The sequence below is a fragment of the Schistocerca gregaria genome, chromosome 2 (genome assembly GCF_023897955.1).
Source record: "Schistocerca gregaria isolate iqSchGreg1 chromosome 2, iqSchGreg1.2, whole genome shotgun sequence".
Classification (NCBI taxonomy): Eukaryota; Metazoa; Arthropoda; class Insecta; order Orthoptera; family Acrididae; genus Schistocerca; species Schistocerca gregaria.
The window spans coordinates 506,079,910-506,097,851 of record NC_064921.1 but is presented as its reverse complement, the minus strand read 5'-3'; the positions used below and the strand labels follow the sequence as shown (position 1 = coordinate 506,097,851).

The 17,942-nt window shown below is 38.2% G+C and overlaps 1 protein-coding gene across 1 annotated transcript in view; it reads left to right on the top strand.

The window, feature by feature from the left end:
* The window catches only part of LOC126328907 (cytoplasmic dynein 2 heavy chain 1), a 906,666-nt gene that overhangs the window by 675,252 nt on the left and 213,472 nt on the right, over positions 1–17,942 (top strand). The window contains exons 54-55 of the mRNA XM_049996078.1: positions 1,710–1,943; positions 7,895–8,114. Coding sequence (XP_049852035.1) covers positions 1,710–1,943; positions 7,895–8,114 — 454 coding nt within the window. The remainder of the gene's footprint in view (positions 1–1,709; positions 1,944–7,894; positions 8,115–17,942) is intronic.

Below are 17,942 nucleotides of genomic sequence, written 5' to 3'. Positions count from 1 at the left end.
TCTGTTTACTTGATCTGTGACTTTCATGTATTGCGTCATCCTTGAAATATATTTGTTCAACTTGAAGTTATAACAATTTCATGCTAAACCGTCTATATCTGTCTCCATAGCCAAATGGTTAGTGGTTGCTGCTGTTGGTGCAGAAGGATGTGGTTTCAATTCCTGGTACCTCCTTGGATTTTTCTTCTTAGACAAGGAGGCCTGCAAAGGGTCTACTCAACCTTGTAAGTCCAAATGAGGAACTGCTTGAATAAAGAAGCAGTGGTATTCCCAGGATTCATCTGCTGGAATTTCAGCTGGCGGGATTTGGCAACGTGATGATCACATGTTCCACGATCACAGATTGTTCCTCTTAATGTCTTGTAGGCAGCATTTGTCCAATCAGGACAGGTCTAAGGCCTAATCTGTGAATGGTGTTTACTTGCATTATTTCACCTTGGATAACTTACCAGTAGAGTCTTGAGAGTGTGTTGCCAGCAGTAGTGAGCACTAGAATAATTTTATTTTTGAAGAGGAATAAATATTTCTGTTTTTGCAATTTTTATGTTTCTTGTTTTTGTAACTTCAAAATGTGAATGTTTTGTGTTACACTGCTGTATATGACACAATGAAAGTATTAAATTTAATTTAAGACACCAGCCTTACATTTTATGATTGGCTTGTGTACCAAATGGTTTTAGTCAAGAAGTCGATTTCAGTTTTGATTAACTATTGAAGTAATATCAAATGATGAGGATTGAAAAATTTGAAGGTGAACATTTATCAAAATATAATGATGTAACTGCCTTCAGTCACACAGTTAAGAGAGATAGTTGAAGCCATTCATTTGATACTTGCGTGCCATACCAGTCATGTCGTACTCAAAAGTAACAGTGCCTGAGAATAGAAAATACAAGTATTGTTTTATCTTAGTCAAGAATAAAGGAAGTGGCAGGTTAGATCACTGTTATGGTACAGCAAGCTACATGTATTAAATAGAAATGGGTTCATACAAATTCTATGATCAGTCCATGTGTAATCTCTGAGTGCATTTAATTGAGTACATGTTGGACTAATGGGCTAATAGGTGCCATACAAAGATTGTCAGAGACTTGTTCACCTCAGGAATGAGTCTTACAGATATGTTGAACAATCTGATTTATTAGGAATGTAAGATTATCCTAAAACAATTGAATGTGGTGCTTGTGAAGGCATTATTTGCAGGCTTCACTTGTGAACGGAAAGCAATAGTAAAATATAGAGAGATGTCCCCTCTGTTCCCCTTCGATTCACTCTCCAACATTTGCATCTCATCCCACCTTGTGCAGCCACTTTTACACACCATATAACTGTATTCTACTCAGACACGTATTAGACTATAGAAGAAGTACCAGTGGTAGTGAGAATTCATGTATGCGAGTCTGTAGTTAAAAGCTTGCATTTTCTAATGTCGAATAACGATAACTGCACAAGCAACATTATTGCTATTTGTACAGTAGCCTTGAAGATGCATCAAAATATTTCCTAGTGCTTTGCTTATCAAGATCAGGAAACAGAGACAAGTAGCTAGAGAAAATAATTTTATATTTAGATTCTATTGAATACTCTGCATAAAATATTTTTTTGTTGCTTACCATTAATCTACAATTGGCACAATATTTTTATCTAGGACCTTTTCACAGGGATACTACATACAATTTTCAACTGAAAGGCAATTCATTTTCTTGCAGGAAAAAAGAAATAGATGCAGAACTAGCTGAAATTGAACCTGTGATACAACAAGCAAGGGCTGCTGTGGGTAATATAAAATCAGAGTCACTTTCAGAAATTCGTTCACTTCGGGCACCACCAGAAATCATACGTGATATACTTGAATGTGTTCTTAGCCTGATGGGAATTCGTGATACTTCTTGGAACAATATGAAAAACTTCCTAGCTAAAAGAGGTGTCAAGGAGGAAATTAGGTAAGAGCAAAGTATAAAACTGTTTCGTCAATAATTTGATCTTCTGTCAGTATACTGTTTTGGGATGTGCTTTATAAAAATGGAAATGAATAACTTTTTTCAGGTTTCTGTGATTTTTTATTTCTCTTATTTATAGGAAGAGGTACTATCATGCAATATGTTGCATTAAATTATTAGTTAATTGCATAGGACAAACTTAGATTTTTTTGATAATGTGCAATATGTGCATTACATGCATTATTCTGATGATTTGTGTGTTATATTTATGAAGCTCCAGCTATAGTACTCATTTTTGGGGATTCAGGTAGTTTTTAGTGTAAGATACTGGAATAAAAAAGCATTTTTCTTTACATGCTTTATAGGCTTGAAGAGCTCATAAAAAAGTAATGCAAATGAGATCTTTAATTATTGTATTTAATGTGTTTGATGAAGGTGCATCCACCAATGAATGAAATTTTAATATAATGTAGGAAAAGACAGATTTCTACTTACTGTAAAGAAGACACATCAAGTTGCAGACTTGCACAATTAAAAGACACTTACATAAAGCTTTTGGCCACAACCTTCATCAGTAACAGAGAGAGACAGCCCATTCACACACACACAAGCAAGCACACCTCACACACTTAAACTACCAGCTGCTGATCTTGGACCAGAATTCTGCATAATAATTGAAATGTTTATCAAACAATACTTTGATGAGAATATTCCCATAAATTTTATGAACTTTGGTTAATGCTATGCATTGTTCGGCGATGCGAGAAACGCAGCAGCAGTAGGCGAGTGACCGACTGGCAGCTGCAACTGTACCTAGTTTATACACAGTGTTTAGAGTAGCTGTTTTCTTACATGCCTTTGTGAAGAGGTGAACACAAACTGTTTATTTATTTGTGATGAGTAATGTTAATTAATTTTTTCTAACTGTTTGTTTATTTTGGGAGTGTCAGTATTCAATTAGTTGACTTGAAGTTTAGTGCTCCAATCACTGACATGAGGTAGCTGTACATAGTATGTGTAGAATACCAGTACACATGTTTTATTACATATTTTTACTTGTAAGTGATCACCACCTGACTGTATTTTGTGTATTGTGCTAAGTATTCCATTTCATTTCTCTAATTTTTTTTTTATTTTATTATTATTAGTGTAGTATTGTCTAACTTTGTTCTGTAGCTTCATTGTTAACAATGCCATGCATGTTAAGTTGTGTGTTATGAGCAGATAATAAATCGAAACCAGAATGTCACAATCACCTGAGTAAAACTGAATTACTGGCCATTGCAAATATTCAGATGTACCCTAGCACTGATGAGTTATATCTAGTGCTTTATTGGTGTGTACTTGAATGTGAACAGAGATGGCTAGGGATTGCATTTGTTACTTATGGATACAGGGGGACTGGCCCCTAACCAAAATTGTTGTTGAAAGATACAGTCGTCATAGTGGACAGACTTCAAGCACTGCCCTAGGTGACTCTGGTGTTGAGGCATCAGTACTTTGTGACCTTATAAACATTTAGTTCTAGGAAGAGAAAGTTGTTAGAAACTAGGAATGAACAGCAACAAAATCTTAAATTCTGATAGGAAGGTGTCTCACAAAGTTAGGCTGGACACCATATGCTCATTGGTATTGACATGACAAATGTGAAAACAAATTGCCGGGGGATACTAGATCTACTGATAAGGATTTCAATATCGTCCACCCACAGACACCGTAGTGGCATAACTACCAGAGCACCATCTGTGTCTACCCTTTGATAGGGAATTCTCACAGCCAAAAGGCTCAGTCTGGTGCACACAGGTGAAACAAGCAGGCAACCATGCCACAGAGATGCACTCATGCTTCTTGTAGCCACCTGAAGAGTCTGAAAGAGGTCAAATTGTCGTGTTCCATTTGGCAGGGAGCGATGTCTCATAGTGCATTCGTCCAAGACATGCTCGACCTGCTCCAAGTTTCATGGTCTGGGGTGTGATAAGCTACAACTCTTGTTCACCATTGGTATTCCTACAGGGGACACCAACCAGTGCTCAGTATGTACAAAATGTTGTTAGAACCATTTTTTCGCTATTCTTGCAACAAAAAGGTGATGTTGTGTTCCAACAGGATAATGCTTGCCCACACACTGCATGTGAAACTCAAGGTGCTCTGCAAGGCATGCAGCAACTTTCCTGGCCAGCATGATCTCTGGACTTGTCTCCAATTTGACATGTGTGGGATGTGATGTCCAGTTTGACATGTGTGGAATGTGATGGGTCCAGAAGTGACTTGAGTGACTCGTCAACCAACAACTCTTTACAGAACTACGTGAAGAAGTTGACAAGACATGGCATAACATATCTCAGGATAGTATTTGGCATCTGTATGATTGAATGGATGCCTGTGGAAGCTACACCACCTAATAATATGGGTGTTTCAGCATGGGTCAATACCTGGTACTTCAGAATTCCTTTTTAATTGATCTGTAAATGTAACCATTTCATGTACTCCGTATGCACTGTTGCAATGATGAATCTTGAGCAAACTGGAAATCTGTAAAGAGGTGTACAAATTTTCTTCTGACAGTGTATTTACACCCTTCCCCTCCCCCCTCCCCCCTTTTCTATTGTGCAAAATTATTAACTACCTTATGAGAGTAAATATTTTGAAGCAAACTTTATCTTTTTTTGGGGGCTCTCAGGAGTTGGCATTCTTGATACACACCTGTTTCACTGTCATTAAATCCGCTACTGATGAAATATTACAATAGCTGATGAATAATGACAAATCCCACTACATAAGGATAATACATATTTTAATCGAAAAGTTAAAAAAAGGAAAGGACAATTGTTCATTGGGAATTTCCAAGAACAATAATGTATTTTCCTTTGACACATTTTTCTAGAACAGACGAACAGTAAAGTACACTTAGTAAGAACCTAGTCAAACTAATAGCAGACATGGTCATTTTTTTGAAACATTAATAAAATTGTATAGAATACTATGATTGATACAAGTAAAAATAAATACAAAGGTAAGGAAAAAGAGACTCATCATCTCAAAATTACAAATGGAAATTATGAGAATTTATTTAAGAATTGTGGAGTATACAAGACTGAATTAAGAAACAAATTCAGCTTGTTAGGTAGTTAAGATTATACATAGATAACAAAGGTAGTCATGTGAATAATGAGAGATATTTCAGTCATGAAGAAAACAGAGAAAAAAAGGCACCTATGCCCTATGAGAGAAGCATTATATAATTAGTAATTCAGTTTAAGAAAGAAAAACAAAATGTGCTGAAACAAAACACAGTATGTAAACTTAGACAGAAAACTGACCTAATCATAAACACAGCAGGTTGAACATTACATTTCATCAGTTAACATGAAAAACAGCACATTAAATACTTTGGAGTAAAGGAGTCCACTCACTGAAAGGCAGAAGCCTTGAGTTATCAAGAGGCACACACAGTAAAGGAAGAAAATTTGCCAGATTTTGGAATGCATCCTGTCTCACGCTAGAGTACACACACACACACACACACACACACACACACACACAGGCGGCAGAAGCATGCGCGCACGTGTGTGTGTGTGTGTGTTCTTGTACTCTAGCTCGAGAAAAGATTCATCCTAAAATCTAGGAAGGTTTCTTTCCTATCTGTGTATACCTATCAACAACTCAACACTTCTGGCTTTCGTGAGTGGTCTCCTTTACCCCTAAAGAATTTACATTCTACCAGAACTTACCTATTATAATTAAACAACACGGTAACTAACAACAGAGAGGACCATTATAAAGATATTCTAATTTTGGTGTTTCTCGAGCAATAAACTGTAAACACCAATAGTTAATAACGATGTAAATAAAACAGAAAGAAACTTCCACATGGGAAAAATATATTAAAAACAAAGATTCCAAGACTTACCAAGCGGGAAAGCGCCGGCAGACAGGCACATGAACAAAACACACAAACACACACACAGAATTACGAGCTTTCGCAACTGGCAGTTGCTTCGTCAGGAAAGAGGGAGGGAGAGGGAAAAATGAAAGGATGTGGGTTTTAAGGGAGAGGGTAAGGAGTCATTCCAATCCCGGGAGCGGAAAGACTTCCCTTAGGGGAAAAAAAGGACAGGTGTACACTTGCACACACACACACACACATATCCATCCGCACATACACAGACACAAGCAGACATATTTAAAGGCAAAGAGTTAAGGGCAGAGATGTCAGTCGAGGCGGAAGTACAGAGGCAAAGAAGTTGTTGAAAGACAGTTGAGGTATGAGCGGCGGCAACTTGAAATTAGCGGAGGTTGAGGCCTGGCGGATATCGAGAAGAGAGGATATACTGAAGGGCGAGTTCCCATCTCCGGAGTTCGGATAGGTTGGTGTTGGTGGGAAGTATCCAGATAACTCGGACGGTGTAACACTGTGCCAAGATGTGCTGGCCGTGCATCAAGGCATGTTTAGCCACAGGGTGATCCTCATTACCAACAAACACTGTCTGCCTGTGTCCATTCATGCGAATGGACAGTTTGTTGCTGGTCATTCCCACATAGAAGGCATCACAGTGCAGGCAGGTCAGTTGGTAAATCACGTGGGTGCTTTCACATGTGGCTCTCCCTTTGATCGTGTACACCTTCCGGGTTACAGGACTGGAGTAGGTGGTGGTGGGAGGGTGCATAGGACAGGTTTTACACCGGGGGCAGTTGCAAGGGTAGGAGCCAGAGGGTAGGGGAGGTGGTTTGGGGATTTCATAGGGATGAACCAAGAGGTTACGAAATGAGATCCATCCTTCATGAAATCCTCCCCACTCCACCAAGAGTGTCCTTCCGCCGTCCACCTAACCTTCGTAACCTCTTGGTTCATCCCTATGAAATCCCCAAACCACCTCCCCTACCCTCTGGCTCCTACCCTTGCAACCGCCCCCGGTGTAAAACCTGTCCTATGCACCCTCCCACCACCACCTACTCCAGTCCTGTAACCCGGAAGGTGTACACGATCAAAGGGAGAGCCACATGTGAAAGCACCCACGTGATTTACCAACTGACCTGCCTGCACTGTGATGCCTTCTATGTGGGAATGACCAGCAACAAACTGTCCATTCGCATGAATGGACACAGGCAGACAGTGTTTGTTGGTAATGAGGATCACCCTGTGGCTAAACATGCCTTGATGCACGGCCAGCACATCTTGGCACAGTGTTACACCGTCCGAGTTATCTGGATACTTCCCACCAACACCAACCTATCCGAACTCCGGAGATGGGAACTTGCCCTTCAGTATATCCTCTCTTCTCGATATCCGCCAGGCCTCAACCTCCGCTAATTTCAAGTTGCCGCCGCTCATACCTCAACTGTCTTTCAACAACTTCTTTGCCTCTGTACTTCCGCCTCGACTGACATCTCTGCCCTTAACTCTTTGCCTTTAAATATGTCTGCTTGTGTCTGTGTATGTGCGGATGGATATGTGTGTGTGTGTGTGTGCGAGTGTACACCTGTCCTTTTTTTCCCCTAAGGGAAGTCTTTCCGCTCCCGGGATTGGAATGACTCCTTACCCTCTCCCTTAAAACCCACATCCTTTCATTTTTCCCTCTCCCTCCCTCTTTCCTGACGAAGCAACTGCCAGTTGCGAAAGCTCGTAATTCTGTGTGTGTGTTTGTGTGTTTTGTTCATGTGCCTGTCTGCCGGCGCTTTCCCGCTTGGTAAGTCTTGGAATCTTTGTTTCCAATAGTTAATAATGTACATAATAACATTCTAGTAGAAATGCATACCTGTCATGAAAATACAGTTATGTTTTTTTTTGTGACGATTACTCAGTGAAGATAATAAAGCAAGTTTTTTTAGTAGTGAATTAGTTTTTGAACAATAAGTCATAAACTTACTTAAAATTACATTTTAGCCAATTAAGATTATTGTGATTATTGATATTAAATAATGAACTAATTTATTGCTGTTATTTGTTTCAACAGAACATTTGATGTTAGGTCAGTGACTCCTGAATCCAGAGCTCATGTTGAGCGTCTTATGCAGGAACGTAAGGAATCTTTGGAACCAGCAAATGCAAAGAGAGCATCATCAGCAGCAGCACCATTAGCTGCTTGGGTCATTGCTGTAGTGAGGTATTCCAAGACTTTAGAAAAGGTGCGACCACTGGAGCGAGAACAGATTGCACTTCAAAGTGATTTGGAGGTAATGTTTTGTTCCATTCTTAACTACAATTTCACCCTTATGATAGTATAATCACTGTCAGTCTACAATTGGTTAGGTGGGACCTAAACCGTTCTAGTACATTGCCCTGAAACCCATATTTTTGCCATTTAGAGAACAACAGTCAGTGGTGCACTCTCAAAGGCCTTTGATAGTCATTAATTCCTGTTGTTAGCAGGGAGTTATTTTCAGGCAAGGTAATTTTGATAGCTGGTACTTTGAAACATTTAGTGTTTTTTGAAATTCTCTTAAATTATTGTACAAAATTTTGAATTTGTTTTGTGAGAACCTTTTCAAATGCTTTCATTTGTAAGAAGAGAGAATGGATGATACTTTCCCATATTTTCTTTTTTGCATATTTTTAATAGTAAATTAACTCCTACATTCTTCAGAATATGTAGAAAACAACATTCTTCAATTGAATGATTAGCTATGTTGGATAGTGACTGTGCAATTATTTTGACATCTTCTTTTAACACTTTGTTTGGTATTTCATCCTATCATGCTGATGATTTCTTTTCTGATTTTACTGAAAAGGTCCTTTTTCAAATTACTCAGTAGCAAAAAAAATTATCTTGTCAGCATAATTTTCTACATTAGTGTCTGATTTATTTGCATTTATAAAGCATTCATTAAACAATCTTGACATTTGAAAAAGATTTGCAATAAATTTTGTCCTCTGTTGTGGTTTACAAAATATCATGACTACTAGCTGCAGCACCTGTTTCATCTTTGAGCACTGAAAAAGTGCTATGAATTGTTTACACTTCTCCAAATAAATATATTATTTGACAATAGTTTTATATAATCTTTTAGTTTCCTGTGTAGAAATCTTTTCTACCACTAGGTGATTTTATGCCTGCAGTAATCCACTTTATTGTACTTGCTGCTTTTCTTGGTATACAGTAAGAGGAAAATTTTATTAAAATGTGCAGCAGGTTTCCAAAAAAATTAGTAATATTTTCTAGACTAGAAATACCATGTTCTACAGTGCACTGCACCTTATTTAATTTATGATGGAATAAGTTTATGTTTTCTGTGTTGAACTGTCATTTGGTGTAGGGTTTCTTTTAGAGGAAGGTCCTATTGATTTAGGTAATTCCATAAATAGGCCAAAAAGGTCAGAAAGTCCTAAATAAAAAAATCGTAAAGCTGTATAGAAACTGACTGTCCAAACCATGCAGCTGTATTATATCCTACTTAATAATCTAATAAAGAATGGGTGTATGTAGGTAATTACCCTGTCTCTATGTATGGGAAATTTATGTTGAAGAAATGGTACATTTTTAGGGACTGTTGTTCTAGATTCATGAAGTTTTGATTTTTAGCAACCTACACATTCCTCAAAAAATCTTACAAATGCTTGTGAACACAAGATGTTGAAGAAATGGTACATTTTTAGGGACTGTTGTTCTAGATTCATGAAGTTTTGATTTTTAGCAACCTACACATTCCTCAAAAAATCTTACAAATGCTTGTGAACACAAGATTTGTTGTGTATTGCGGTGTGATCAAAAAGTAATGGTAATTTTGTTTTTATTAAAGGATTTAATTTATTCTACAACATCAATTTTGTCTTCTTCAAAGTAATACCCCTCAGGTATAATACACTTCTGCCAGCATTTTTTCAAATCTTGACAGCACTTCTTTAGCTCACTTTTCATTATGGTGTTCAGCTCCTTCAGCAATTCTGTTTCTGTTTCATCAGTGGTTCTCTCCTGCATTACAAGCAGAAAGATGTTGCGAGGGACATCCAAAAAAATTACTTGGCATGAGCCAATTAGCAAATTCTCTGAAGGCAATTCAATAATTTTCGAGAACAATTTCTTTACTTCTTCCACACTGTTGTCAGTAACTGATGTGCTAGGCCATCCAGAATGGTTGTCGTCTTCAACATCTTCTTGACTTTCTTTGAAATGTTTATACCACTCTTATCTTACATTTTTCAAAGGAAAAGTACACCGAGCTGTCAAAAACATGTACAAAATTTTTGACTGTCAACAATAAATTAAGTGTAGTCAAAACAGCTGAAAATACAAATGTCCATCATGAGCATGTATACCAACAAAGTAATTATAATAACAAAATTTGAAAATAGGATTATAAAGCCTGTGAAATTAAAAAAAATTCCATTACTTTTTGGTCACAGATGGTGTGAGCAGCACCGACAGCCCTGTTGGGTTTGATTATGATTTTTGTATCATCAGCAAAGAACGCTATTTCTTCTTTATCAATATAAGACGAAGGTCAATTTTCAATAGAAAGAACAGGTGTGGTCTTAGGATTGAAGCCTATGGTACCATGATAGTAATTCATTCCTACACAAAAGAAGATTTCTCCTGAGTACTGAATGAGCGACAAGACATAACTGCTGATATTTCTGTGGTGGCATCAGAATTTATCGGGACCACGAGGAAAAACCAAAAAGACACAGGAAAGCTCTTTCAGCTGAATGAAAATAGCGCTAACAGTGTCCCCTGGCAGTGGCTGGAGAGGGGGCTTTCATGCCTGTGACATGAGCATTTACTGTGCTGCTAGGCTGCAAATACGATCAGATGCAGCCAGTGGTAATTGTAACTACCGAAAGATGTCAAAACCGTGCTTTGAAGAAGTAATGTTGTCCTGTCACAAACGCAAGAAGTACACTTGCAACTTCAACCTTATTTCCCTCCTTTTGTTTCTTATTGTACTCCTTATCAGACTACACATTCTTTTAAATTGTTCAGTTTTATTGTCAATATCAAGTTTTTCCAAAGGTGAGAGTGTACAACCAAAGAAAGTGAACTGGCTGACATTATAATGGGTTTGTTATTAATAACCACCTAGCAGCATACTTGAAATGTACCATAAAATTACCATGGATTCCATTTTATTCAGTGAAATTTCAGATTTGTACTGTTGTTGTTGTTGTTGTGGTCTTCAGTCCTGAGACTGGTTTGATGCAGCTCTCCATTCTACTCTATCCTGTGCTAGCTTCTTCATCTCCCAGCACCTACTGCACCCTACATCCTTCTGAATCTGCTTAGTGTATTCATCTCTTGGTCTCCCTCTACGATTTTTACCCTCCATGCTGCCCTCCAATGCTAAATTTGTGATCCCCTGATGCCTCAGAACATGTCCTACCAACTGGTCTCTTCTTCTTGTCAAGTTGTGCCACAAACTCCTCTTCTCCCCAACTCTATTCAATATCTCCTCATTAGTTATGTGATCTACCCATCTAATCTTCAGTATTCTTCTGTAGCACCACATTTCGTAGTAATTTCTATTCTCTTCTTGTCCAGACTACTTATCGTCCATGTTTCACTTCCATACATGGCTACACTCCATACAAATACTTTCAGAAACGACTTCCTGACACTTAAATCTATACTTGATGTACTGTTACTTTAACTTTTTCAATTCCAAAAGATCTCACTACAGCTTCAGAATTAGATTATATCACCTGATTATTGCCAAGCAAGAGTCTCAATAGAAGGCTATTGCTATTTTGGCACTGATGAAGCCTGACTGTGAAAGTAATGTTTTTCATTCTTCCCTTCTATCTAGGGCTGAACCAACAGTGTGGTGAGATAGGCACCTGCTAAGGAGTGCAAAAACTGATGGGGTGTGGGGGGTTAGAAGACAGAAGTATTAAACGGGATAGGTATTTGAGTTTTTTCATGACTTGTGATCCTAACTTCTGCCTTCAAGGAGAAACCTTTTCTTTGGTTGACTACTATAAGCACATCATGTTTTCACAGTGTCATTTCATTGAAACATGATCATAAAGACATATTTATTGCTGAACAGATGTTTGTTGCTGACATGATGTATGTGGCAAAATGCATTTAGTTCACACAGCTGCCACCTACACAGCTCACTCAAGACCAAAAGTGGAGTTAATGCTGCTACTTCGCTGTGGTATTATAAGATCTCAAAGGTTGGTGAGCTCATACAAAAATGCTGTTTGACCAATGTGTTCCAAAATGCTGCAGGAAAAACATACGATTTTTCAGAGACTCATGTCTTGGGTTCTATTGGTCACAGAAATGAGGGGTCAGGTGTTTTGGATAGCCCTTAGCCTAGTGACCATTTGCATACCTATTAGTAGAATGGGCATACTGTAACTGTTCTACAGTGCATGGTTAAAATTTTAAAAATTATACGCTTCTTCCAGCCAAGGAAAAATGAGAAAACTGGTTGTTTCTTTTGCATTATGTGTGGTGTAGGGTGGCCCTTAATCATCTTGTGAAAGCACCATTTGTTCATAGCCAATCCCTAAGAAACCCCCAAGAACCCAAAATTTTTGGGTACCAAAATTATCAACTGTGGTGCAGATCATTTCTATAATTTCTGTTGATGGCAAATCATTGATTATTTTACCATATGTTCGTTAAGACGATGTTCTTGGCGAACTTTGAAACTTTTCTTTGATATCATTATTCGTTACCGAGATCTGAAGGTTTGATGTTACCATACTTATGGACATAAAACATGCATGTAATATCTGGTCTGAGGTATAAATATAATTTTAACTGATGTAGTAAACACATGACAAGGTTCTGGGGTCATCACATGCATTCTGAGGGCACCAAACTATGTGTTTTATCGCCATTTTTTTTTATAACATTAAGACTCACTTTCTCTGCATAATGGTCACATCGTCCTTATAAAGGCTATCTTGACCTTGATATTATTTGCTGGAGCCACCTGGTGGTGTAAGCCTATTACAAAAAATTATTTTGTCATACGAAATTTCTAGTACCACATTTTTTGATTTGCTGTAGGTATAGCCTAAAAAGTTGTGCATTTTTATATAAAGCATTAATATAATGCAATAATATTATGCATATTTTTTTGCTATGTGCCAAGGTATGTAACTGTGTTGAAGTATATAAATAAGACTTTATTGGGATACAGAATTTGTTTTATATAAGCAGTAACCCCTGCAGTAACAGGGAAAAGAAGAGAAATAGCTGTTAAATTCTCCTGTCAGAGCACAGAGAAGGTGAGTATGCTCCTCTTTAAAAGACTCTGACTGAAAAGTGAGGGAACCTACTGCCTCAATCCTTATTCCATCTTTCTCGCCAAAAATTTTGGTGTGTGAACATATTCAGTCTTTTCTGTGCTGGAAGAGAGTAGTAGAGAGACAGTGATGGTGGAAGAGATGGTGACAGTGCCAGTGGGAAAGAGAAAGTGGAAGTGAAAGGGAAAGAGAGATAGATGAAGAAAATAGCAGTGGGAGTCAAAGAGAGGGGAGATAGTGATAATCTTTGAGAGATGATGAAAGTAAAAGAGAAAGAGAGATGGATAGAGATAGTAGCAGTGGGAACAAAAGAGAGAGGAGACAGTGGAAATAGAAAACAGAGATGAGTGGGGACCACACACAGGCTGGAGGTATCTGAAACTCCCTCGTCTCCCCACCACCTCCCAGATAGGCAAACTTTAACACAAAAAAATTTGCCCACATTCTCCCATCCCCTACACACACATGTTAAGAGGTCAAAACCCTGAGTAAACTATTTCCAAGGATATGTGTGGAGAGAGACAGTGGTGGTTGAAGAAAACAATGGCAGACCATAAGTGAAAAAGAAAGAGACAGCGACAATGGGAGAGTAAAAGAATGAAACAAAAACAATGACAGTAGGACAGAGAGACAGTGGAAGTGGCAGAGAAGGTAAACAAGAGTGAGAGAAAGGTATGAAGACAATGACGATGTGAGAGACAGACAGGAGAAAGTGACAGTGGTAGAAAAAGGAGGCAGTGGGAGGGAGAGAAATATAGACAGTGACAGTGAGAGGGAGATACTAGGTGTAAAGACTTCACTATAAAGAGAGATAAGAGAAAAGGAATTTAGAATGTTCTGTGTTAAAAGAGCACGAGTATGTTTGAAAGATAAATTTTTTTGGGAGGGTGGTGGAATGAGGATTGAGGTAGCTGGTTGCCCACTTTCTGCCAGAGTTGTTTACAGAGGAGTGTATTCTCCATTTTTAAGCTGGTTCCTATGACATTTACTTGCCCCATTTTGTAACTCCCAAGCTTCAATTGGTACAGTCTGCTGAGTTCCAGAATAAGCCTTCTGTGGCTGACTAATAATGTTACAGGAGTTGTTAGTCATGCCTGTTGATGGCTATACTCTAAACCCCTGTGCACACAAACATACACTCTGCCATTGGCCATTTCTGAAGCATTTGCTCGTGTAAAACTGCTGGAACTCGGTCTTACTTATTTATAATATATTTTTGTTATTCTGGTGCAAATGAAACTTCGGCATATGTCAAAACATTGAAATTCATAAGTTCCTTTGTTAACCACTGTGCTACACTTATGGGCATGTTGTTAATATGCACATATCCAAGGGTCGAAAAAACCATAGAAAGGTAAATCTGTGTGTGTGTGTGTGTGTGTGTGTGTGTGTGTGTGTGTGTGTGTGTGTGTGTGTGTGTTTGTAGGGGAGGGCCAGAACCGCCTTAGTAGGGATCTGTTTCTACCCATAATGTTCTATAGCTTTAACCAGTTCTTTTATAAGTTACCTGTTTAATGATGATAACATTAGCAGCATAGAATCTACCCTAACAAAAACTACTCTGTTCTTCTAGAAAGAAAGTTCCATGGTTGTATGGAGTTGAGATTTCAGTATTCTGATATAACTCTTGTATCCAGAGTCTGATAAACTGATTCCTCTGTGGTTATTAACTGCAACAGTTTCCTTCTATTGATTTCTCAGATGTATATCAAAATAGTCCAATGGTAAGGTTGTCTCCTACTGAAGCTTATCTATTTTGACTTTCATTTAGCTCAGTCTGTAATTTTTCATAATCATTACTGCTGGTTTCATGTGCCAAAATTTCTCATCCTGGTCAAATGTATCACCTGCTGTCTGCCAAAATGTTCTGCATGCTACATCTAATCAACTGGTTTGTTGAAAGTAATGTGTGCGTTGATTTCTTCTTCTTTGTGGAGATGTTTAATTATTTTTTATTATGAAATCTCTCTCTCAGTTATCTTGTTGTATTTGATGTTTGACGTCTATGTGTCCCACAACTCATTGTTACAGGTCTTTTCAGTAATTTTGCTTGTAATTGGTATTCGTTCCAAATTCTCTTGTCTTTGTACTAATCTCCACTTTGCGTAAATATGTCATTTGTTTCCTGTCTACCTTGCAAGACCACTCTGCCTCAGTGTTGTAAATTACTTTACTAAGTTGTAAGTAGTTTCTCATACTGTAGACATAAAGGTTTGTGGTAGAATAACATACTAGAATACTTGCTATCCATCTCTTCTCAGTAATTTCTCTGATACTGCTATCTTTTTTATAAGCACTTAGTTTTCAGTGATATATCTGCTTTCTCCAAATAGTGGTCACAGTCTGTATCGTAGACTTACATTTTGAAATAATATTCTTAATTTTTCAGTTGCCATGATATATTCACTGATAGATTTGAGATCTCTGGCTTTCCAAGCATTGTTGTTGTTGTTGTGGTCTTCAGTCCTGAGACTGGTTTGACACAGCTCTCCATGCTACTCTATCCTGGGCAAGCTTCTTCATCTCCCAGTACTTACTGCAACCTACATCCTTCTGATTCTGCTTAGTGTATTCATCTCTTGGTCTCCCTCTACAATTTTTACCCTCTACGCTACCCTCCAGTACTAAATTTGTGATCCCTTGATGCCTCAGAACATGTCCTACCAGCCGGTCCCTTCTTCTTGTCAAGTTGTGCCACAAACTCCTCTTCTCCCCTAGTTCTATTCAATACCTCCTCATTAGTTATATAGTTCTACCCATCTAATCTTCAGCATTCTTCTGTAGCACGACATTTCAAAAGCTTCTATTCTCTTCTTGTCCAAACTATTTATCGTCCATGTTTCACTTCCATACATGGCTACACTTCATACAAATACCTTCGGAAACGACTTCCTGACACTTAAATCTGTACTCGATGTTAACAAATTTCTCTTTTTCTGGAACACTTTTCTTGCCATTGCTAGTCTACATTTTATATCCTCTCTACTTCAACCATCATCAGTTGTTTTGCTCCCCAAATAGCAAAACTCCTTTACTACTTTAAGTGTCTCATTTCCTAATCAAATTCCCTCAGCATCACCCAATTTAATTTTACTACATTCCATTATCCTCATTTTGCTTTTGTTGATGTTCATCTTATATCCTTCTTTGAAGACACTATCCATTCTGTTCAACTGCTCTTCCAAGTCCTTTGCTGTCTCTGACAGAATTACAATGTCATCGGCCAACTTAAAATTTTTTATTTCTTCTCCCTGGATTTTAATACCTACTCCGAATTTTTCTTTTGTTTCCTTTACTGCTTGCTCAATATACAGATTGAATAACATTGGGGAGAGGCTAAAACCCTGTCTCACTCCCTTGCCAACCACTGCTTCCCTTTCATGCCCCTCAACTCTTATAACTGCCATCTGGTTTCTGTACAAATTGTAAATAGCCTTTTGCTCCCTGTATTTTACCCCTGCCACCTTCAGAATTTGAAAGCGAGTATTCCAGCCAGCATTGTCAAAAGCTGTCTCTGACAGAATTACAATGTCATCGGCCAACTTCAAATTTTTTATTTCTTCTCCCTGGATTTTAATACCTACTCCGAATTTTTCTTTTGTTTCCTTTACTGCTTGCTCAATATACAGATTGAATAACATTGGGGAGAGGCTAAAACCCTGCCTCACTCCCTTACCAACCACTGCTTCCCTTTCATGCCCCTCAACTCTTATAACTGCCATCTGGTTTCTGTACAAATTGTAAATAGCCTTTTGCTCCCTGTATTTTACCCCTGCCACCTTCAGAATTTGAAAGCGAGTATTCCAGTCAGCATTGTCAAAAGCTTTCTCTAAGGCAACAAACACTAGATACGTACCTTTGCCTTTCCTCAATCTATTTTCTAAGATAAGTCATAGGGTCAGTATTGCCTCACGTGTTCCAACATTTCTACGGAATCCAAACTGATCTTCCCCGAGGTCGGCTTCTACCAGTTTTTCCATTTGTCTGTAAAGAATTCATGTTAGTATTTAGCATCCATGGCTTATTAAACTGATAGTTTGATAATTTTCACATCTCTCAACACCTGCTTTCTTTTGGATTGGAATTATTATATTCTTCTTGAAGTTTGAGGGTATTTCGCCTGTCTCATACATCTTGCTCATTAGATGGTAAAGTTTTGTTAGGCCTGGCTCTCCCAAGACTGCCAGTAGTTCTAATGGAATGTTGCCTACTCTGGGGACCTTGTTTTGACTCAGGTCTTTCTTTGCTCTGTCAAACTCTTCACGCAGTATCGTATCTCCCATTTCATATTCATCTACATTCTCTTCCATTTCTGTAATATTGTCCTGAAGAATATCACCCTTGTGTAGATCCACTATATACTCCATCCACATTTCTGCTTTCCCTTCTTTGCTTAGAACTGGGTTTCATCTGAGCTCTTGATATTCATGCACGTGGTTATCTTTTTGGCAGAGGTCTCTTTAATTTTTCTGTAGGCAGTATCTATCTTACCCCTAGTGAGATAAGCCTCTACATCCTTTCATTTGTCCTCTAGCCATCCATGCTTAACCATTATTCACATCCTGTCAATATCATTTTTGAGATGTTTGTATTCCTTTTTGCCTGCTTCATTTACTGCATTTTTGTATTTTCTCCTTTCATCAATTAAATTTAATGTTTCTTCTGTTACCTAAGGATTTCTACTAGCCCTCGTCTTTTTACCTACTTGATCCTCTGATGCCTTCACTACTTCATCCCTCAAAGCTACTCATTCTCCTTCTCCTGTATTTCTCTCCCCCTTTCCTGTCAATCGTTCCCTAATGCAC